At 42.7% G+C, this 24,403-nt stretch overlaps 1 protein-coding gene across 2 annotated transcripts in view; it reads right to left on the bottom strand.

Annotated features, from left to right (window-relative positions):
* Positions 1-575: 575 nt before the first annotated feature.
* The window catches only part of LOC142774762 (protein O-mannosyl-transferase TMTC1-like), a 40,021-nt gene continuing 16,193 nt past the window's right edge, over positions 576-24,403 (bottom strand). Inside the window, exons 4-17 of one of the 2 annotated variants that reach the window (XM_075875797.1) lie at positions 24,006-24,084; positions 17,525-17,628; positions 16,107-16,308; positions 14,199-14,374; positions 9,355-9,522; positions 9,084-9,197; positions 8,461-8,604; positions 6,175-6,386; positions 5,093-5,228; positions 4,020-4,164; positions 2,904-3,041; positions 1,918-2,040; positions 1,084-1,161; positions 576-860 (exon numbers count right to left, since the gene is read on the bottom strand). In XM_075875797.1, coding sequence (XP_075731912.1) covers positions 723-860; positions 1,084-1,161; positions 1,918-2,040; positions 2,904-3,041; positions 4,020-4,164; positions 5,093-5,228; positions 6,175-6,386; positions 8,461-8,604; positions 9,084-9,197; positions 9,355-9,522; positions 14,199-14,374; positions 16,107-16,308; positions 17,525-17,628; positions 24,006-24,084 — 1,957 coding nt within the window. In that variant the 3' untranslated portion in view covers positions 576-722. Of the gene's footprint in view, positions 861-1,083; positions 1,162-1,917; positions 2,041-2,903; positions 3,042-4,019; positions 4,165-5,092; positions 5,229-6,174; positions 6,387-8,460; positions 8,605-9,083; positions 9,198-9,354; positions 9,523-14,198; positions 14,375-16,106; positions 16,309-17,524; positions 17,629-18,320; positions 18,411-24,005; positions 24,085-24,403 lie in introns of those variants that run through there. The other variant, XM_075875798.1, reaches the window with a different exon arrangement.

Genomic DNA, 24,403 nt, shown 5'->3' on the forward strand with positions numbered 1-24,403 from the left:
AGTTTATCTGTTTTGCACGCAAAAAAAAAACAATATTGAATAGGAGTACTTCTGCAATCATATATGAAAGCAGGAGCAACTTGATTAACGTAGCCCCGCCGAAGTGATCTAGTAACTAAGGTAACCGGCTGCTGAATCCGGGCTGCGGGGGCTACATTTTCGATGGAGGCGAAAATGCTGTAGTCCCATAATCTTTCATAAGCGTCTTTCATGATCATATGCTGGCTTTGGGACGTGAAACCCGATATATCAATCAATCAATTTAATTAACGCATGAACTTTGCAAAGAAACATGGTGTGGTGAGGCCATAATCACTCCATGAAAATCACTGTGTGACACTGTGGACATTCAAGGAGGCTAAGTACTGCATCAAGCCTCGCCAATTTGAAAGAATTGCGCTATCTATAATGAAAAAAAAAGCCCGTTCAATAGTTATCAGCCCTTCTATTACAAATATGAAATGTCACAATTTGAGGGGGGGGGGCATCTCAGCACTGTGAAAGAGGACGTAATGTTTGAAGCACAGTTGATAAAGTAAATACACCTATAACGCTTGAATTACTAATTATTAGTCCGAGAACATCCGCATGCTCACTGGCAAAGTTTTAGGAATGTACAAAGAGCGACACCGTGAATCCAGTTCAAGAGGCACCGCCCAAAGCGTCAATGTCCATATGCCGAAAACTGCACGGTAACCGCACTCCGGCTTGAAGTATCCGCCCTATACACAGTCGTGGAAAGGCGTGAGCGGCCTGGTGATTCGTCGCCTCAACTTGGTCATGTTGTCTGTAATGAGCTTGTTCTCTGGGTCTAACGAGTGGGCAACTTGATAGTGTCGAAAGGCACCTTGGTAGTCACTCTGTGAGACAATGGTTAACATAAAATGTTAGCCAGTAGATCGCACATGAAATTTTTTTGCGTCGGATAATCAGTTGTTGATGCACAAGTGCAGCTCTTGTAAGAGAAAATTCAAGGAATAAGCAAACAAGTGTTGTGTGTTTTGGCAAAAAAAAATGAATATTGAAGCATGAGTAAACAAATTTTAGAAATGTTCTACCAAATACCGCAACTTCAATGCTTACCTCCAAGTGTCTGATCACAGCAAGATTCAGATGAGCGTGAGCAAGACCATGATCCAGACGAATGGCCAATTCGTAACTCTGAAACAGAAAACAAAATTGCCCTTTCTGTTTTTATATATGTTGTTATATAAAGAACACGTAGGGGCATAATAACGACAAAATTTTAAGTGAGCGTCTTTAGATGCATGCCTGACGACTGTCTCTTAGGAAAACAATTATTAAGAAATGCACAACTCTGCGGCACTCATCTTTTATTTTCCGTGAAACATTAGCACAAAAAAATTTTCAGCTTTAATTCTGCCCTTGACGACACAGCACATCTATAGATAACAAACGAACTACAATATTGAGTGAACGATCAAAGACGTAACCTTATGGAATGTTTGTTCATGGATAAAATATTTTTTTGTATTCATAAAAACCAAAAATGTATGAGTAGTCTTACAGCTTTTTACAGCGATATTGCATTATGTTACTGTTTTATTTAAGTTGAAACGTTTTCACAATACTATCTTTAAAATGCTTATAAGCTCCGAGTGAAAATGTAGCCAGATTAAAAAAAACTCCGTTTTTGTGAAACAGCTGCTTCTTGACCTAAAATTATACTTTTACAATATTTTTGCTAATTTTGTTACTTTGTAAGCACACCTTTCTGCCCACGCAAAGGTATCTCCAAATTACCGCAAAACTATCAACTTTGCCTAAACTTACTGAAACGAAATCTCAGACATTACAAAAACTTAAAGCTTCTTCAACAGAATTATTCAGCTCAGGCCAGTTCGAGTTAAAAACATATGCTAATTCTGTAAAAAATACCTCATTCAAAGAACCAACCTTTGCCGACGAGCTGAGGTCGCCCAAGTCCTTCAGTATGTCACCGTGGTCGCTGTGTATTTTCGCACAACGCAGGTCATCAACATCGCATAGCTTTAGAGCCTTCAAAATGTAGTCCAGTGCCTGAAATATTAGAGAGAAATATAAACATCGTGATGACTGATGCACTGATCATAAACGTCAGTGCGAGAAAGCATACCAGTTCGGACAGTTACTAATTGTATTCAGAACAGCGTGGGCAACTTAATTTGCTGTATACAATTGGCACATTGTTTATTTAGGTAAAATAAAGATGTATAAGACAAGTTCTTTTAAAATCAAATTGCTTACGTATTTTTCAGGCGTAAGTTTCCATTCGGGCGCTTTTTACGGTCTCTTCAACAGTACCGTAGTTATAGAGCACCCTGTGTGGAATTGGCAATGTAATTTAACGACCAATAAGTGCCTTCTACAAATAATTGGTAAGCAGTTCTGAGAAAAGTACTGAATCACATCTCGATTCAATGTCTAGATACGAAACTTGGCCACTCCACACCCCAGCCCACAATTTTGCTACTTGCTAGGCATTTAAATTACCTTGAGATGTTAATCACCACTTACTGCTTGCTGCCTGAAGATATTTGACAATAAAAACAAAATTGCATGCTTGCTCGCCATTTTCTTTACAGTGATGTAGTGCAAGAAATGGAACCGTAATTTCTCGCAGAAAAATCAAGTGACCTGAGTTATAGGGATAACGGGAAACACTATTACAGGGAGTGCAGATTTACCCGCGCTATTACATTAGGTGAAGTAATATATTGGACGAAGGCCAGTGATATCTACCTGTGGAAAATGCTGAGGGACAAATAAAGAGCGATGGTTTTAAGTACGCGCACGCAGGTCAAACATTGACAAGCAAGTAATATGCCGCGCAGAAATAAATGCTTGGTTCGCACACTAACAAAACAAATTGGTTGTCCAATTCGGTATAAGGTAACAAGTACCTCGACTGTGCGGTTGATGTGGTTGTATAAAAGGGCAGCCGTGTGCAACGCTCCTCTGTCGGTGCTGTTGTGTTCAATCACATCCAGTAAGAGGTCTTCAGCTGCTCGAAAGCTTCTGAGCTGAATCAGGAGCTGAGCCTGAAAATAATGTTAAAGTGATACACCATAATAACGGCTATTTGGACTTGTTGGTTGGAATTCATGGTAATAAGGGCTGCAGCGTGAGCACGAAGGTGCCTTGCCTCGCCTTTCATTTCCCGTTTCTTCTAGCACGTTCGTGATCGCGCTGCAGCCCTTATTACCATGAATACACCATAAGCTGCTTTTCACAGCACGCTAAATTGGTACAGTACTCATTTATAGCCTTTACATAGTGAAGCACGAATACAAACACGTTCGCTCATAGAAATGCAGATATTTAACACGTATGAATGCAGCAGTGCCTAAACAGCTACTGCAGCAATGAACATCAGCACGCGTTTCACCTCTTGTAACATATATAATTCAAGGTTGGTTTGACGTCAACCTCACACAGTCACAAATATACCCCTTCTTTTATTGCACACACTATCAAGAATGTATTCTATATATTGAAGAATTCATTATTATTTTTTCTCAACCATGCTCCTTGAGAGGATTTAGGTTGATTTAAATGCATGCACATGCGTCCTGTACTCTTGTACCACCTTGGCTGGTATTACGTCACTGCCTTTCTAAACTAAATTTTTGCATGAAAGTCGCGCTACAAACACAAATGCTTTCAGCCGTTCGCGCTGTGTCGCAGACATCAACAGAGAAAGTTGGGTCAGTTTATTGGAAATACGTTTACAATTCTGGCGGCTCTTTTGTGTTTAAGAGGCAATGAACTATAGCCTGTACTTAAAACTGTGCTTATTATTTATTACAGCCATCTCGCCTGATGATAAATAGCAAAAAAGACAAAAGATCTTATGTGCGTAAGTGGGTCATAAGAATAGAACAGAAATGGTCTGCCATTTCTAGTCTGATGTTTCTTGTGAAAAGGAGCAGTGCGCGAAGGCCAATGATGCCACATACTAGGTGTTAACAAAGATTTTATTGGTAGAATCGAAGTTCCGCTTGGCGTCCCTGACTCACATGGTGAACCTTGCTTTCACGGTGCTCCGGAAAACGCCTGTGAATATCCTCGAACAGCTCTCTTGCTTCGGGCAGGCGGCCAGCGTTGACGTAGAACACAGCCAGGTTGTCCATCACCTGTGGATCCGGCTGAACAGCGAGGGCCCTGTCCGTTAAAGAAGAACACATGATATCAAGGAAACTAAAACTGCAAAAATTCGACCAGTATGCCAGATTCACGTATAGCGTGCATGGTGCTGGCTTAACAGCAACGTACGTTTAGTGAGGCTTCTTGAGCGACCGTCCCACATTTGCTCTACACCATAATTTTTATATACGATGAAAAACAACTCTGATACGATGTGTCAAAATTTATTTTGTAGGAAGCCAAGCTTTTGAAACATGGTTGGAAAACTCACTCCCTGATACTCGTGATGTCATGCTATGGTAGATGTCACTCAGCAGCTCATTCATTCAAATTGACAACGTGAATATTAAGGCAACATCAGTGTTACCTACTAAATACATCTGAAGCACTAATTGTAACACTAGTGCTATCTGAAAGGCTAGAACGCACTAGGGGGCATCGATGCGCAGTTCCTACAAAGACACGTCAAGGAAAGTATTACGTAAAACACGAGTAAAACATTACATTATGTTAACTACGAGGAAGCGTCTTGTAAGAAAGCCATCACTGGAACACGAACACTCAGTGACGGTATCTTGTTCAGATTTTCCCCCTAACAACATGGACCAGCTAGTGGTCTTCAATAACATCGGTCTATGCTGAGAATATTTGGCTTACGACGTTTTCAACCAACGCTCACCTTTCTTAAAGCTCTACCGCGGCTTGGCCCGCTCAATCGAAAACGTAAGAAACTATTGATTTGAGGCACTGGGCGTGGTTCTGATGGTTCAGTGGCATCAGTAATATGTATATGTTGCAAAAGAACCTGCCAGGAAATTTAATCAATTGATCCTCTATTTAGATCAGCTGTTATGACATGTGGTCAGTATGTTGTCACAACCACCGGGAAATTGATAGGTTAATGTAGTTCTATGCACCAAGGTCGGCTGTTGGTATACTGTCTGACCTCTTGTAGAGACTCTCGGCCTGCATGTTGAGGTTCATGCTGTGAAGGCTTCTAGCTGCGTTCAATAGTGCTACGGAGTGGTTTTGCTGGATGTCGAGAGCTTGCTCATACTGTGCCATGGCCTCCTCAGCACGGCCTGCACAAAAAGCATATCCATGATTACTTGAATAAAAACATCAAAAGGCAGAATATTGAAACAGGTAATTCTAATTATATTAGAAATGACAAATTATAAAACCAGGGTGTCGTTTGTTCGAAGCGGCAGGTATATACTTCAGTACCAACAGCCGTTTTTGTTGAACAATTCTACAATCTGTCTTTTCAGCAATTTCTGCTTGCTTGGAATTTCCAAGTTCGCTGTTTGAAATTATTATCGACAAACGTGCCATGTAGCAGTGCCTCCAAACGCTTCATTATTTTACCGCTCCTGCACCATATTATGTTTATAACGTTAGAAAGGTCGGAGGACGTGCTCAAAATATAACGTCTGAATATTGAATAAGGAAATGCGTCCAGCCGTCTTATTAGGAGGAAGGAGGAGGAAGAAAGCTTAAGCGGAATGACAGGGAGGTTAGCCAGTTCTTAGACTGGCTGGCTACCCTGTGCTGGGGTAGAATTGTCACATGTACGTTGAAATGGGACCTCAGGAAAGTTGTCATACGTTGCCTCGCCGTGGTTGTCTAGTGGCTAAGGTACTCGGATGCTGACCCACAGGTCTCGGGTTCGAATCCCGGCACCAATGAATGCATTTTCAATGGAAGCGAAAATGGTGTAGGCCTGTGTGCTCAGATTTCGGTGCACGTTAAAGAACCCCAGGTGGTCGGAATTTTTTTAGGCCTATTCTACGGCGTCTCTCTAAACCGTATAGTGGTTTTGAGACGTTCAACCACACATATCAATATCAAATCTTGTCATACATTGCAGTAACAATTTTCAAGTGTTTGCCTGATTTGGCTTAGATACAGCTTACCAGATGAGTTACCAGTTATTTAGCTATTGAAGAAGTACTTAACACTTTTTATATATAGCATGACTGTGAACTTAATAGGAATGAATAGAAGCCACAGTACAGCCGGCCTCACCGTGTGACTGAAGGAATGTGCCGTAGTTATTGCGGGCATCCGCATTTCGGTCATCACTGCGCAACGCCATCTGGTGCAACCTCTCTGCTTCAGCCAGGTCACCTTTCTCAGCCATGAGGGCCGCAAGCGACGAGTACGCCTCGCAGAAGTCTGGATCAAGCTCCACCGCACGTTCCAGCAGAGCTCTTGCGACGTCCTTTTGGCCTTGCTTGCTGCACGTGGGAAAAGAACGCTAACTGTCAAGTTTCTCCTTTCTTCGCCGCAGCATGGTGGTCTAATGACGAAGGTACTCGGCTGCTGACCTGCAGGTTGCGGGAATGAATCCCGGCAGCGGTGACTGCATTTTCGATGGAGGCGAAAATAGTGCAGCCGCGTGTGCTAAGACTTGGGTGTACGTTAGAGAACCCCAGGTGGTCGGAATTTTCGGAGGCCTACACTACGGCGTCTCTCTGAGCCATATGATGGTTTTGGGACGTCAAACTCCACTTATCACCATCATCTTCATTACCTCAAATTTCGCGCTTTTTTTTCAGTGCGTAGCGCACTGAAGTAAGATTCAAGAAACAAAGCCAAACCAATATAGCTGTACAAGTGACACTTACAATAAAATGCGCCATCTACAGCTGCGATTCTAACTTGGGCCTTTTGAGTGAGAAGCGGGAATTTTACCCCTTTCGGATCCACCCGCAACTCTTAAATCGATGACACAACGCAGACTACCGACCGCGGTGCCACAAGCGGGTTGATCCTGTTTGGGCTTCATTTTTCGAAGCTGGGACCGGGCACTCCTCTCTTTTAGTAGACTCTAACTTAACCAAACTTTGAGTAAATTGCCAATATAAAGCAACGGAAACATCACGTGTTACCTATAACATTCCCACATATAGAAAAAAAATCAAAACAGATAACACATCACCGCATCGCACTAGTCGTGAAGATAGTCTATCTCACAGTAGAATAAAGCAAGAGACGGCTTGCTGGTGCGTTTTATGCCCAATTTGTTGAAACAAAAACTTGCACTAACTCTAGTTTATGTCTTTTTGCCATATCTTCAAAGCTCTGGCGTCTTCTTCAGCTTACGTGTGCAGTCGGTTGACACACACTGCGTGACTGGTGCACGTCAGTCAAACTGAACGGCACCTGAACAAGCGTCAGAATGAACGTAAGCGTACATTAAATAGTGACACAGGAAGCAACTTGGCACTTCATTAAAGCAAAAAGTGCGCGTCAAGCTATTGCGCACCTTAGCTGGAACAGTACCAAAGCCGTACAGAAATGGTACAAGAACAGAGCATCACAGGTAGCCAAGATTGAGACCAAGATTGATGTAGCAAGGCAAGCAGAGGACTGTTCTCTTTCGACGCCGTTATCAGTGAAGCAGGCAAACACGCGGTCATTTTTTTTCGCTATATGACAAAGCGTTTTAGGGGCGAAGCTCCTTAAGGCGTGGCTTGTGCGTTCCGCTGTCGTAGCACGTAACCTGTGGCGCATACCCCAAGAAGGATTATTCTCCTTGAGATATCCGCATACCAGTGGCACTTACCCGCCCTCGGGATCATATCCGCGTGTCCACATGTTACGAAAAACGTAGCATGGCGTCGTTGTCACGCGCTCGGTGCTACCAAAGCGCTGAGAGCAGAAATGTGGTACATACTCTTGTTTACTGCTTGAATTATCCGCTGGATGGCGTTATTTGGATAAGATGAATATATGATGAAAAGAAGCGAGATGGCGGCACTTGAAGTGCTCACTAGATGGACGGACGTATGCACGGACGGACGGACAGACAAGGAGGTGGACAGACAGACAGACACACGGACGGACGGAAGAACGGACGCACGAACGGATGGACTGACGCCCGGACGGATGCAAGAACGTATGAACGAACGGGCGCACGTAAGGTCGTATGGACACACGGACGGAAGCACGGACAGATTGACGGACGCTTCGGCCCACTCATCCTCATTGATTCCGTAAATATGCTGTTTATTTTGTTTATTGACATTATATTTACAATCAACAAAAAATAATGTTTCGTTTCAAGTGTGCCTTCTTCCGATGGAGGCGGAAATGTTGTAGCCCCGTGTGCTCAGATTTGGGTGCACGTTAAAGAACCCCAGATGGTCGAAATTTCCGGAGCCCTCCACTACGGCGTCTCTCATAATCATATAGTGGTTTTGGGACGTTAAACCCCACATATCAATCAATCAATCAATCAAGTGTGCCTTTTTCCTGTCAGTTTTTAACCTCGCTACACCCACATCTTGCTAGAAAAGTCACACGTACCTGTAGATATTCGCCAGGTTAAAATGAGCCCCTGGGTGGTTTGGATTCACGTTCAAGGCGTACCGGAAGTGGTGTTCAGATTCCTCCGCTGACGTCAGCACAGTGCCCAAGTTATTGTGAGCGCTGGCGTGATTTGGCCACAACCTGCGGGAAGCGGAAAAAGTGTTCAAAGATCACCTTATCGCATTACGCCCCATCACCTGCTACTGTATGCCACGTCCTCACCAACGCAAGCGAAGGCTTCAGTAATCGCAGTAAAAATAAATGTTCTTTCTCGCTTGTCTGGGCCTGAACAAGCGTACGTAATGCAATCCCGTTTAAGGGTTCATTGGCCACAGACCATATTAAAAAAAGATAGCTTCTTTGGCTGGTATACCTAGTGCGAATGCCCGGATTACGTCGTATAAAAACCTGCATGCCTCATTTTGTGATTCGGATGGTATCATTTGAGTACCCGGTTTGTGGTGCAGTCCTTTAATGTCACGCGACGTTTGGTGACAAAAAGAGTGAATACCACTTCATAAATAAAAACAAACAATTAAGCACTAAATGAAGAATGTTTCTGGACAAGAACACTGCATGTAAGAAGCGTTGAGCCAAGAATACAGCGACCGAAAACTCACGAAATTGCTAGCCGGTAGTGTTTGACGGCCAAATCAGAGTTACCAATGTCCTTCTGCAGATTAGCGTAATTGTAATGCACCTTTGCGTTTCCTGGAAGGTCCCTTACACCGGATCTGAAACAAACAAAATGCATCATTCACCTAATGTAAATATAATGAACGAAAGAGAAAAAAGAAAGCATGCAATGTTGATTCACTTTCTACGTTTGGTGAACAATGAATGTGAAACAAAAGCTGAACTGCACGTGAAAACAGTACGAATTTCACCCACTCGAACAGGGCCTCTCGGGACGCCCACACGCTGTTCCTGTTCCAGGTGCGGGCAGCAAAAAGCAGCACCAGAATGAAGCAGATGCTCGTAGAGCACCACCGGAGCACCCTAGAGCACCGCATGTGAACGCGGCACAGCCCTTCGGCCACCAACAGGGACATGCCGATGCTGTAACAAGGAGAATGGCAGTGCAGCTAACTTTGCGGCATCTAATATATAAATGGAACATCAAACAAGAAACCACACATTACGATGGCAAACGAATAAACACCAACAGTTGTGTCTTGCCTATGACAACTTCGAAATATGAGAAGCTCATATTGATGTCTCTAAAAGATACTGATTGCTTGACGAGATGAGCGCAACGCTAAAAGCTGAATCATACGCAGCGTTTTGTGTAAAAAAAAATCCGTCTGGGAATCAATGCGATGGGAAGCAGCCAGAAAAGAGTCGCATACATCGCTTATTTCGTATTTGGTTGCAAATGAAGTCATACATGTTTTGCAATCTAGTTCACTATACCGGGTGTTCGAAGTTTTTCTTTATGGTTTCTTAAGTTTCAGCCCTAGGAAGAACATGAAAAACACCTTTGGAGAACACTTATGTATCCTGGGGGACTTAAAGGGAGACAATAATTGTAGCTTTCAGTGTCCCAATCTACTAGGATTTATACCATCTTCGGGAATTGTGCCCCTGAGCAGTCTATAATTTCCTCAAGACCAAAAAGAGGCAGAACGCCCAAGTTATGTGGAGGGGCTAACGAAAATACCGAAGAGAAAATCCACTGCTTTAGTGCGCACTGCCAGCGCCGCCTAGCGTAACGCGTGCGCTTTGAATTTGCGTCCCCCTGTGCTCTGTCCAACCTTTTGCATCGTCTGCTACACGATGAGCGCTCTTTTCCGCTATGAATAGTGCCCATAAGCTCATGTCCACATACCTTTAGAGTATATGTATATATAAAAGTACTCACGGCGACGTCAAAGTAGAGCTTGACAGTTTCCGCTACGAAATTGCAGACTTTCGGTACTTCATCGGTGCGCCTTGTCTCCAAGCTTAGCGAAATTTCATCTTCACTGTCATCATCAAATGAACTGGACAAACAAGCCTCCTAAAATTTTAGGCACGCTATTTTTTTTGCTGTCGCCATACCAGCCATTGCGCGTCGCCTGCTGATCGTCTGCTACGAGCGCGGCACGCAACGAATGCTGGGATTACACAGCGTCGCTCCACCAAATTTTTCGGAGCACCTCGGAGCAGCGCAAAAAAGAAGTTCCCCGACAGGGTGCGCCCTGGTTACCGAAGATGGTTTGTGTGCACCGGTGCGATATATCGAATACGTACTGACCCACCGGCGCACACTTGTGCACATTGGTGCGCTTTCTCGAAGATGCCATTAGTAATTAGCTTGTCAATGACTACAGTAAGCAGACATTTTTGTATAGAAAAGTTGGAGGCAGTTGCGTTTCGAAACATCTAAACGTGGAGGAATTCCTCTAGCATTTCTGTTCTGCGAGGTATGCCACGGTAAGGTTTAATTTTACCTTGCATCATTACGCAGCAGGGCTGTAAATATCGGTGTAATGTTTCTCCCTAATGTGACAAACAGCCGTAACTTGGTATCGCCAGCCTGTATTAAAAGGGCAACCGTTGTCATCTTTACCAATGCCCTCTACCCATTGTCAGATTACACGTAACTACCGTGGCCAATCGAAAAGTACGTTCGCGCTAGTGCTGACTGTCTTGCACGTGTAGTCATGCTAAGCACAATGAGGTTTCCACGCGATATCTCGGAGCACAGAAGTGCTAGAAGAATTTTTCCAACGTGTATTTGTGTAGAAACGCAACTGTCTCCCACTTCGCAATACAAATATGCCCGCTCACTGCAATCCCTGAAAAGGTAATTATTGAATCCTGATTATTTGGGCCACTGACAGCCACCATTATTGTATCACTTTGTGCCCCCCTGGATACGTAAGTTATCAGCAAAGATAGATGTTATGTTCTTCCCAGTGCTGAATTTTAAGAAAAACATTAAGCTTGACTTTGGACATTCAGTGTATCACATGTTTGTCATGCCAGAATGCATGAGCAACATGATATATACACCACGCGAACACAACCTATATAGTCTTGACAGGCTACTTAGAAGAAATCGGGACGTATGATCGCTTGTGATAGGCCAGGGGTTATCATATATGAAATGAATTGTTAGTGTAATAAATAGAGTAGAAATAGAAAGATTTGCGTGTGAACATGATATGACAGTGTGAACTGCTGCAAGAAAACTGTGCATTCACATGTTATTTCAACTAGTTTCTGTGTGCTATTCAACGTACTATGTTATGACTGTGAGGGCGCCGAATGATCATACCGGGAATTTACTAAAACAACTGGGGATGCAATTACCTAGGAATCGACATCATGAAGAAAAAAAAAGCTTTAGCCTCTTTTTTTCGGATATGAAGAAAGAAACTGCTGGATATATATTTTAGTGAAAGAGTCAATTGCACTTTTACTATCTTTGAAGAAGCTATGAAGCTACTTGTGCGTGCGTGTACGCAACGAATTGCGGCAGTGAAGTTGCTGGGTGAACGTCGTACAGAATGGAAAAACACGACCACGCCAAAGAACGTATCGAAAATTCTAATATGTCAACAGACCACCGCAGAATAAAATTTAGCGCAGTTCGTGCTCGTGAAACGTAAAACGTTTCCTTGATATTGATGTAAGAACAAAGACGTCTAATAAACCGTCAAAAAACAAGGCACAATGCAGGTGTTCCTATGACAGTAGTTCGACTGAAGACGCAGAATTATTATACGAGTTCTTGTCTGTATGTTAGACCAAGCTCAATTGACTAAGCAGCGTCCGTCTTCTCTTCATTTTTCTTCTTGTGCACATCCAAGAGAGGCAATTCAATTGCCTCACAGACACCTCCCGTGAACATGCAAAGTTGCCAAGCTGCTCTGAACTTAAGAAGTACAGGGCAACATAGTAATTTCGAGCGATGAAAGAGTCCTTGAGCAGAGGTATCGCTGCAGTGATGCTTACTGTTTAGACGTCTTTCATCTCATGTGTACGTGTGTTTTTAACTTGCGCTGTTTATGTTAACGCGAGGTACAAGGCTTCGACGCAAACGCTTAACTTGAAACGTATGGTGGGAAGTTTTAGAAAAGTGTACACTGATATATACGACAAGCAGGTCAACAAGCTAGTTCGCAAAAGACAAACGCTATGTTCCCCATTTTGTTTGCTTGATCATGAGAAGCATCGTATTGCGAGAAGAGAGGAGGAAAATTCCGCGTCAGCTGCCCGTAAGAAACAGTTGCACCCACCAAAGAAAAGATCATATAAAATGAAAAACAAAATAAAGATATCTTTGCGCAGGTTCTAAAAAGATTCAAATAAAATGTCAGTTTCTTACGAAACGTGAATTACGATGAGTCTAGCAATGCATCAAAGCGGCGAATAAAATTGAGGACTGTTATTTTGTTCGTCTCTTGTGTTGAAGTACACGTTGCCGCATTCCTAAATTTTTCACGAATGAAGACGCCATTTTAAACTGTTACTTAGCTCTTCCGCGTGAGAGTAATATGACAACAGTTTAGTGTTGCCACTTCTTCACAAGCTTTCTCTATAATTGTGATCGTTGTGGAGTTGCTTGTAAAGGGTGCTTCGTTGTATATTTAGTGTTAATGTGGCAAAGGTACTCACTGCCCGAAAAAACCTTTTGAAGGTATATAGGGTTTAAATAAAGTGCCCACCGGCGATGGTGTACACACACCACATGAAATGAACTCATTTGCCAGAGTTAAAAGTTTTCAATTCCGCTATTTATTTTAATTATTGTTTTTATGCTTTGCTATTATCCACGCGCTTCTTACTGAATGCGGTGTCAAATTGTTCACAGAGTGAGGTGACTACGTCAAAAATGAAAGTGAACTATACGCAAAGATACTTTCTATTTTCCAGCGTGGAGCTCTTTAGATTTCCCTTGTCCAGATAGTGCGAACAGGAATGATCACACTGAACAGGTACAAGCTCGCTTATTCTCCTATACCTTTCGCTTCGCTCCCATAACACAATCGCTGATTTCTTTTCTGGCGTGGAATGCAAAATCTAGGACGGGTGAGTCTCTTAGTTGACAGAATAATATATACCGTCACAATTGTTCTCTCATGTGACTAAAATGACGTAAGATCACGTAATGCTCGCTCACCTAACTATAACCACGTAGCAAAGTCACATGACTGAACATCACAAAACGCTCACGTCACCTCTCTTTATCTGCATTTAATGAAAAACGCTCGCGTCACCACAAATCATGCTACACCTAGTCGCGTGACTAAAAAGACGTATCAATTAGTCGGGTGGCTGATATCAGGCTGCATCGCATCACAGCCAGTTATGTCACATGTTGCCGTCATAAATAAACCTCGTAATCGCAGGTCACGTTGCATGTTACCGTCATAAACCACGTAATAGTAGAGTGACCTGACTAAAATCAACATCAGGTAACAGATAGAAATGGGACATGTCTAGGCATGTCTGGGCATACTTAGTACTACTAGCGAAAACATGGGATATCTGGCAAATATTTGGCATTACTAGCATAAGCTAGGTATAAAAGTAGCTCCACTGATAGTTGCAGCCTTTCGCCACTTGGCAAAGGCTGCAACGTCTTCTTGAAAGATGTGCTTGCGCGGTTCAATTCATATATAATAGTTATTTTTCACATATCAGATTCAATCAAATCATTCCGCCTTTTGAACACCATTCGTTATCCGCTATCATTGGTACACATACGATTACTATCATGTGCGCTGTTAAAAAGTATTGCGTACCTGGGAATGTAGAGGACTCTCTCCGCTACGACGAAGCCGACGGTCACGAACAGATTGGACGCCGGAAGGAATGGCAGCACAGTCAGGAGCAGGGGCACCAGTAGTCTTAATGAAGGGTCGCGCAGTTGCTCAGTGTTGTTGTAGTAACATAGTTGTTCTCTTGATCCACTGGCAGGCTTCATGCGTCACATAAAATGATACCAATCACTTAAAGTTCTCAAACAATCCTATCAACAGATATCGGTGACAATTTTGCGCAGTGCATGATTCGAAAAATCACAGCCTATCCACGGAGTGAATGGTGATGAGTGGGGCGAAGCGTCCATCAGTCTGTCCGCGCTTCTGTCCATCCGTTCGTTCTTGCTTCCGCCCGTGCGTGTGTCCATTCGTGCATCCATTCGTCTGTCCATGCGTCCGTCTGTCCGCGCGTACATTGGTACGTCCATCCGTGCGTTCGTCTTTACGTCCATCTATCCCTCCGTCCATGCATTCAACCGTGCGTGTGCTCCTTCCTTCGTGTGCCAGTCTGTGCGTCCGGCCATGCGTCCATCCATACGTCCGTCCGTGTGTCAAACAGACAGACAGACGACATACGCAGACGGCGGATGATTCACTGTGCCGATAAAACCCTCCGAAGCTTCACCCCACTCATCATCATTCACTTCGTGGATATGCTGTGAGAAGGTTACTGCATACATGCATACATACAGGTGACAACCTAAACACGCCTTAAGGATCTTCGCCCCTTAAATGTTTCGCCTGAAGACACACACATGCAAGAACACAAATACACTCACGCACACGTGTACAAATAGTAAAGGTAATGCTTAAAGTGGCAGAAACTCGAACTAATCAGTAAAGACTCATCATAAAAGAAGGTAACGCGTGCAGAGTGCGACGCAACAAAAAGGACCAAATGGCGTTTGTGTTGTCTTGTTCCCATTATTTGTGTTTTTGTTTGCACACTCTACCTTCATGATTACTTTGGCCTGTAAACTTTGCTTTCGTGTCAGCTAGTAAAGGTGTCGTTCTTGCTTTTATAATGAGCAAGCCCGCTATAAGTTTATGATTGTGAAAGTTTATTCGGTCTTATTGAAAGCACTGAATGTGTTACTGCCAGAACGGCCAATATATCATTCTTCAGAAAATTCTGCTACTTCGATTTTTTTATGGTAGAGGGCATAAAACAGTGAGGAAAACAAGGACACCAAAGTTCTCCCCATTACAAATGTATGTGCATGGCCATTCGCCTTCATTGATTTATTTTCTTCAAGCCAAAAGAGTGAACCAGTGTATAAGTGTACTCTTGAGACTACTGGTCTCCTTATAGGGAAGCCTGTTCGCCGGTTTTACAAAAAAACTCAGCTGATAGACGATTTATCTCGTGACCCTCTAGAAGGACAAGTATCAAAGAACCATCTGCGAATAAATATAGCAATGTCGAGCTTCCCTGGAACATACCATACAGGAAATTCGCGCAAGCAGGCTTAAACTGCATTGCCCTCAGTTGTGAGCAGAATAAGCAAACTGGCCAGCTGGACTGAATGCATGTTGGCTACACGCTCGCTACAAGACCGAGTACACGTTGACCTCGTGATGGTAATGGTGGCTGATCTCGTGAAGGTTTCTCGTAAACCGACGCCATATAGTGCTTTACGTATTTGAAATTTGGGTTTGTTCGACCTAGCGAAACAAACATAATAATTAAACGTTTTCATGGAGGACATATAGAACAAACGTTAAGTGACGGAATGATTTTAGTAGCACCATGATCATCACAAAAATTGCCATTCCAGTGCCCCCCCCCCCCAAAAAAAAAACATACATGAAATTGAAGTTAACTCATTGCTACTCCGTTTCTAGGCAAGGGCCACAGAATGAGAATTATAAAGCGTAATGGCAACTCACGCTGCTTTTTCTTTTCAATCTCGTCAAAATCCGCCAGCCAAGAGCCAATAGCGAAGTGAGTAACGCCAGTGTAGCCAGATTTCTGCAGTCGCACGGTGATGTCACGAGAGGTATACTGCCCATCTGCCAATCGTATGACAGGGTGCGTGGACACAGCAAGAGCCAGGCATTGAAGGCACACAAGTAGCTGTAAGTCAGTAGCCTGTCGTAAAGAAAAAGAAGAGATCAGGATGGGCGACACGCATTTGCAAGGCTTATCCTAAAATGAGCGTCGTCACCTAATATTGTTTGTGCAGTGCTGTCAACACGCTCCCTACTCTCTGTGAAGTGAATTTAGGATGTAAGCAGGTGCTGAATTTTTATGTAGGTGCTAGTAATTGAGTATACCGTTTTGCTGGAGTATTGTTTTTTGGAGTTGGTAGTAACGAAAAAAACTCTATAGTATTTTTACTACACAAAGCTCTATCTATACCCAGACATATACATTAGTGAAGTTATAAAAACTGCAGCATATATAAAAATGTTTACTGGAGAATTAAATTTTACTCCGAACTCTGCAGTTAATATTTAAACTTGCATAAATGTTCTGCACTCCATTTTCATCGCGTTCCTCCATCCCCTATTTTGTTTGTTTGGTTTTTTGCGTGACTTTTTCTCTCTGATTTTTTCATTTTGAAGCATCATGTTCGCCATCCTGGAATCAACAGTGGACTAATGAAGAATAATTCAAGTATGCGCAATTTAAAATGCTTGTATTTCGATAATGCTGTTCCTCTCTATCATTTCAAAGTAACATCGTATACTAAGTAACGCAAGACTTGCATTTCGAAATCTTGGCTTTATCTCTGTGACTTTTCGCAAGTTTTTTATGTGTTCTAGAAGTTCGAGACACAGGATACGGGATTTTATAGTGACTACGAGCGAAAACATTGTAAGAATTCAGTTTTTGACTATTGACACTAATGCAATCTTGTTCTTTTCTATACAAGGAACCGCTTGCCCCCAAATAAAGATCGCCGATCTCAAATATTTTGTTAAGCGAGGGATCTGCGATATGGTGATACAATAGACGCTTTTCATAACTGTAAAGCAAGCTATCAAAACTAATGGTGGATAGGAAGTTACTGCAAAAAGGTTCCTTGTGCAAAGTTTAATTGCGCTAAGACATCAAAAATATTGACTTTCCACTCTTGACATATACAGGCGTTACCGACAAGCTCCGGCGCGTGCAACTAGGAGTTAGTCTCGACCTGAAAGATGCCGGCATTATTTGAAGGTATGTACAGTGCGGAAAAGTGCACTTGCTGATAATACAAGGGTTTATTAATAGCTATAAGCCGGTATTGCATTTCTAATGAAACCTAATGATTTAGGACACTTTCTTACTACCACTAGCCATATTTGAAAGGTACGTTCACCTGGTTGTACGCATCGAGGAGAAGGCTGCAGGGTTGTCCATCTCAGAAAATTCAGGAAAGCTTCCTTGCAGAATGCATATCCTGAAGCATAGGAGCAATATCGTCTGCACATAGAAATAAAAAAAAACAAATTATTAGCGCAATAAATGTTATTGCCTAGTGCTTTCCTTGCTTTAGTTTCTGCCAGTGATTGCTCCGAAAACGTCATAAATTTTCTGGGTTCATTCAAAAGAACAATTGCCATCCACCGGGGAGTTGCGCCAGTCCAGGGACTAAACTAGTAGACATTTCTCACATTGAAAAGGTAGGCAGTTGATAAATATATGTCACGTGAAGGATTAAATAAAGGTACAAAGACTTAGTTTGTTGGACGCTATTCGGTCGGAAGCCATGATTTATACGGCAAAAATCGTTTGCTTGCTGGTATACCTAATTTCTCTTTGAGAGAATCTAATGATTTCTTTTAAAGAACAAAAAAACAGTAAACCTTCTACGTCTATCGCCGACACTTCCGTCACATTTTGATTGTGACAACATTGCACTTTATGAGGCAGCACGTGTATAGGAATCACTGTGATTATCATTATTTTCATTGTTTCGTTCACCCGCATCTTTCTGAAGTTTTCATTACCAGAAAACACGGTTTTTTTTTATAACTAATGACGCCGGCAACACACGGGATGTAATGCGAAACAATCCTGTTCCCGCTGTAGAGTTAATAGAAAGCGCGCAAATACGGGAAAATATGGCGAGCTAGACAGGATCGAGAATTGTGATATCGCCATGCTATACTTACGAATTTCAGGAAGTGACTACGCATCACTAGCGCATACTGGCCATACAAGAAAGCAAGATCCAGAGCATATAAGTACGCGTGGACGTTTACTCATCGTGGGAAGCTTGACTAAAACAATAGCGACTGTTTCGCTTTGTTCTATCACTCCTGCACAGCGTGGCAACGCTATTGTTCTGATGCGAGGCAGACCTATTCGCGGATGGTTCCAAACTGCGCAATTTATCGATCGCCATTCGTTGCTTTTAGAAAGCGTGTAGGCAATATACGCGATAATAAATCGTCATACTCACTGCCAGGGGCCCTATTCCTTTTGTACTACGCTACTGAGTAGCGTTTGTTAGCTAGTAATAATGACCAGTAAAGACATTTTGCCTGGTTGTAATCGGCATAGGCACTGCCACGGGACCTATTCCTTTTGTACTACGCTAGAGAGTAGCGTTTGTTAGGTAGTATTGGTGACCAGTAAAAACATTTCTCTTGGTTGTACAGGGATCACAGAGCTTGGCTGCTAACACGAAAGATCAATCCTGGCTGAAACGTCACAGTTCAATGCAGGCGAATTGTCTGGCACCTGCATAGGCAACTGTGTGATGTCAGTTCCATGTAAATGAACACCACATGATCGAAACTTTCAGAGCTCAACGTGACTCATTTATTTCGTAGCTCTCGCTCGTAAAATTCAACATGTGCCATTCATACTGAACAGAGAGTTGTGAGAATGATAAGTCCATACGTGCCAGAATAAATTGTCGGTTTCATCATTTTGTATATGCATGTGGAAGAGATTACAAGTTCTCAACACGTTAAAATATGTCCTGGCAATGATCATACATAGCGCCAATGGTGGCTTCATATAAAGAATTTTTACTCCCATAATGTCATCGTTATCATGGGAGTAAGACGTGTAATGAAATAGGTTTACAGCCTATGAAGCGAGACGTAACATAAGGCTGGCTCTTAAAGGACTGAGTTGCCACAAATCGACACACCTTTCAATTAACTTCTTGTCGATTTGGCAAGTGAACTGCAGATAAGTGCGTTCCTGCTTGAGACATCGGCAAGACCATTCCATCAATTACAGTCTCGGGGCCCATACAATTGACTCGGAAAAGAACATTGCCTCTTCACATATATATATATATATATATATATATATATATATATATATATATATATATATATATATATATATATATATATATATATATATATATATGTATATATATATATATATATATATATATATATATATATATATATATATATATATATGTGTGTGTGTGTGTGTGTGTGTATATTGTCATCTTCAAATGTAATCTGTATAGTGGTACAGCGATGGTAATTTGCGTGTCACCCATACCACGTGTAACGAAAGCTGTCGATCGGCGACGAAAATAGACCAAACGCCGTTCTTGGTTTCAATTTCTTCGCTAGCAGCTAGTGCACGTCCCCACACGTTTATACTACTACATCTTTTTGAAGATACTCCCACCTTCCAGTCCCAACCAGAGCTTGTAAAATGTATGGGCGTTCTAAAAGAAAACGTGCGTGTTCGAGTTGTCATCGTCAAGCTTGGATAATTCCACCTCAATCGAAGTCCAGAGAGACTAGACTAGAGACCATAATCTTGTACAGCTACCAGACTTCTCGATTATCACCACACGATACGCTTGAAGGCCGCTTTAAGATATGCTGAGCAAAGATGAATACCAGTGGGCATTGTTTTTTTTCCACCATACATCGATGATCTAGCTACTTTTGACGGTAACTCAGCTTCTTCCTGTCACGTCGAGCAGTCTGCGCACTTGGAGTTCCGAAGTCGTCCACCGGTTGTACAGTCCTAGTTGTATTACTTTTGAACTTTAATTTTCCCAGCCCCTTGCTTAAGAATGACTTGGATTGGAAGAGTTTGTTTCACCAACGTTCTTAGCAAGGTGTATCAAGTAGTCTTGAAATATTTACGATGCGTCACGAGCAGTAAAATATGCAATTTGAAAGGTCGTTGGTAATTCAGACTGTCTTGAAAATATATTGTTCCTGCTTCAGGAAGGGCGTATTTCTACTGCGCAGTGGCAACCAGAAGGCATTGGCAGAAATCCCACTTGACAATTTATAGTACACTGCTTCGGTACGTTCAAATTTTCCGTGAGCTTACAGGTTCACATTGACGCAAACGTCCAACTTTTGATTGAGAATCAGCCTTTTATCAAGGTAGTCGTTGACGAATAGGATGCCTTGAACTTGTGACGATGTGTCGACCATTACGTTGAACGTCTTAGTCAGAGATTGTTCTCCTATAACTCTGCGATGTAGCATATAAAATATAGCGTGATCAATTAAAGCGTTCTCAGGCACCACTTCAGCATGTCTTAACATGAAACATTGCCGAAGGGCTGTGTCGTGTTGCACCAATAATCCTTCCATGAATAACCGCTCGATCTGCCAGTTTTCGGGGACGTCTGCGCATGCCAACATAATTTGTTTCAAGTGGCTGTTTTGAGCCGCTCATTCGAGGTAGTTCCACAGTACACCCATTTTATTGCGACAGCAATTAAATGGACAGTCTCGGCTAAATTTTTCTATCGCTGCCACTACCGTCATCCACGCATATATATATATATATATATATATATATATATATATATATATATATATATATATATATATATATATATATATATATATATATAAGGCTTATATGGAGAGGAATAACTTCGGTGTTGCCGCAAGATTATAAGTATGAAAGTAGATGCGCTTTCACATAACAACTGTTTGCAGAAGGGCTTTTCTTGAAGGGCGAGTTGGTGCATGATACTGAGGAAAACAGCGCAAAAAACGAGATGGAGAAAATTTGAACACTCGACACAAGCACTGTCTCGTGTGTTCAATCTTTCTCCGTCTCGTTTTTTGCTCTGTGCTTCTCAGTAATAACTGTTAACAGCGCGCCGCTCTTTCTCCCACAGTAGGCCGGAGCTCCTGCTATCAACACGAAATAAGAGTACTGCGCGGTAGAAAACACAGACAGGAAAAATACAAGGACAAGCGTCTTTTTACCGTCCGTGTTTTCTACCGCGTAGTACTCTTACATTATGTATCACCAATTGGTTCAATCGTCCACCTTGATAAACACGAAACAACGGTGTCAAAAGTGTACCAGGAGTCGCCGTTCACATATAGATGCGCTCGGCACATAACAAATTGCCACCAGCGGTGACACGCGACGTATGGCCTTTAGTGCCAGCATGCGCTGCCCGCGGGAGGCGTTTCTCACCAACGCCGTCACTACGCATGGTTCTTGTTGTGATCATCTACTGTGACCACGCCGCAAGAAACTTGGTTACTAGGCAAGCGCATGTTTACTACAAATATTATTGCTCCTGAAAATGCTACCCTTGCTTCGTAAAACATTTCAGTGTGTTGCTATCCCATCCATTGCTTTGCCCTTTTGGCTAAACTGTGACACTTTTTCTGTGCAGGTCATTTTTCGGATGCCTGCAGTGAGCTATTATCAGTGTCGTTCTCCAGAATCTCTGATGCCCACTGCTACAAGCTGCCAGAATTATCGAGGAATCCGTGATGTTGATTCATTGACGCTGATCGTTTCGACACTTAGTACACAGACTACGGGTTTAGTGTCACCGTCAAAAATGGTACTTTTCTCACCTCGGTGGTCTAGCGCCTAAGGTACTCGGCTGCTGACCTGCAGGTAACGGAATGGAATCCTGGCTACGGCAGCTGCATTTTCAGTGGAGGCGAAAAGGCTATAGGTCCGTGTGCTCAAATTTGGGTGCACGTTAAAGGACCCTGGTTTTCAAAATTTCCGGAGCCGTCCACTACGGTGTCTCTCATCATTATTTGGTGGCTTTGGGCCGTTGAGCCCCACATATGAAATCAAACCACTAAGAGAGGTACTTTGATGACTGGGCCCTTGCATTAATTCTCCAGCCAAGTGCCGCGTTTATTGTCGAAAATCCTGGAATATCCTTTCTTCTCATTTTTCTCCTGTAATCATTATCCACAGGTGGTCAGCTCAAATCAACAAGCTGATGCCAGTCACAGACTTCGCTTCAGTTGAGTTATTTTTATCAGCAATACGTTTTTCATTGTGATGCGACTTCTGTGTTAGGTAGCCATCACATGTCGGCAAAATATAGTCGTCACAGATAAACGGTACAACAATGACCCGAATGGTGTGACTTTTAGAATGGTGTAGGCTACGCAAGGGAACTTAAAAAATATTTCGTTGCCCCGCAGAAGTTGGAGAAACGATGTCAAAGGTGTTAAATAAAAATCCAGTTTTTCCCAGCAGATTGAGTTGCATTTTTTTCTGCTAGAACTTTGGTGATGTATGGTCTCTAGCTTCTTCCAACGAGAATCTCTCGGATGTAGCTGCATCTGTTACCGTTGACGACAAAGGCGTGAAAGATCTACCGGTGCACTCCTGTGTCTGTCTTCGCGCAACCACTTGAGGAATTCTTGGCGCATAGCATCACTGAATGTGACGTCCCTCTTGTGCATCCTGAAACCTCTGCTTGTACGACGTTTCCGCTGTAGCCAATTTACTTTCGCAGTGAGGGTCCCACTTACTCGATGTGCGCTATCCGTGACAAGCTGAGCACGTAAGTTTGACGTGGAAAGAACGTGCCTGATGTCCTCTGGACGTGCATTGATAGCAGCGGTTGTATTTCGTCTGTATTCCTTTCTTAGAGTCGAGCGAGTGGTTCGCATCACAGGCACGTGTGCCGTGTTTTTTTTTTCGATTTGCAGAAAAAACACTAGCTCTAGCTTTTTGATATGCTGTACGGTACCGAAGTGGTGCTGCCGCCTCGACCTTTATGATGACTGAGAGTGTAGTCAATGAGAGGTCATTCTGAAAATGGCTGACACTGATCCGGCTTTCTATCTGTTTCAATGTGTGTGAAGGTAAGCAGCTCTTTTAATTTTGAATTAGAGGTTGCAGCTGTTAGTGCTGGGTCTAAGGCCTTCGTAGAAGGCTCGTGTTGGCCGCGCTTTGCTCGTGTGCACGCCAGTAGGATATCACGTGGCGAATATTCTCGTAGAATGTCAATTAGCAATTAAGAAAAAGTGACAGTTGGTACGTTTATCGCAGTGAGACAGCATACGTTGAGCTGAGTGGTATCGTAAAGTGGCCGGAGGCCGCGTACGCCACTTTCATACTTTACGTGAGGTAGATTTTGAAACTCTGATAGCTGGTGTTGCTCAATCCGTTTTTTCTTGCCGTCCCACTGTGGTCCCCGGTTTCGGCACCACACAGTAAAGAAACCTATCGATCGGAAAAGAAACCAGACCAAACGCCGTTCATGGTTTCAATATCTTCGTATTGTCTAGCAGTGCTCGCGTGCACACGTTCATACTACATATTTGTCTGCACCATAGCTGCAAGTACACAACTCCACGCACGAACTAGTTATAGGCACAAGTAATATGGGTATGCTTCACTTGACCTATAACCTTCAGCTCTTCATTGGATATGTCAGTTGTAAATATAGATAAAACTTTTCACGTTTTTCAAGTGTAAGGCAAAAAAGCGTAATGGTCTTTCGTTGAACACTTCAAAATGTCTCTTAGCTAGTTTGAGAGTTACCACATAATTACAGATGTCCAGATATCTACGTTGAGAACTTTTATACCACGCAGGTAAATGTGAAGCAATGGATCGCTTACCAGTGTCGTGAGAGCCACAAGCTCTGATTCGGTGATGCATCGGTAGGCAATACCTCGTATGCAGTACCTGCAGACTGGCCTGAAAGTCAGTTACACGTACTTTTTCAGGTTTCGAAAGTGTGGTCGTTAAATTTTATATGTACATGTCTTGCACTTTCTCAAAGATACGCTCAATGGCGCTGGTGTAATACAATCCAGCAACACTGTTTGAGATCACCAATTATATCTACTTCGATTGGAAGTACTCTGGCTTGCCTTGAAGTCGAGGGTTTGACGGAAACGCGATTTATCTCCATAAAACATGAGGCTGCAAAATCTGCCAACCAGAAGTTTAGGCCTGCCTGTTCAGTATGAAACAAAGGCAACTAATCTGTTTTTACAACTCTGAAACAAAGCTA

The sequence above is a fragment of the Rhipicephalus microplus genome, chromosome 10 (assembly GCF_043290135.1).
Source record: "Rhipicephalus microplus isolate Deutch F79 chromosome 10, USDA_Rmic, whole genome shotgun sequence".
NCBI lineage: Eukaryota > Metazoa > Arthropoda > Arachnida > Ixodida > Ixodidae > Rhipicephalus > Rhipicephalus microplus.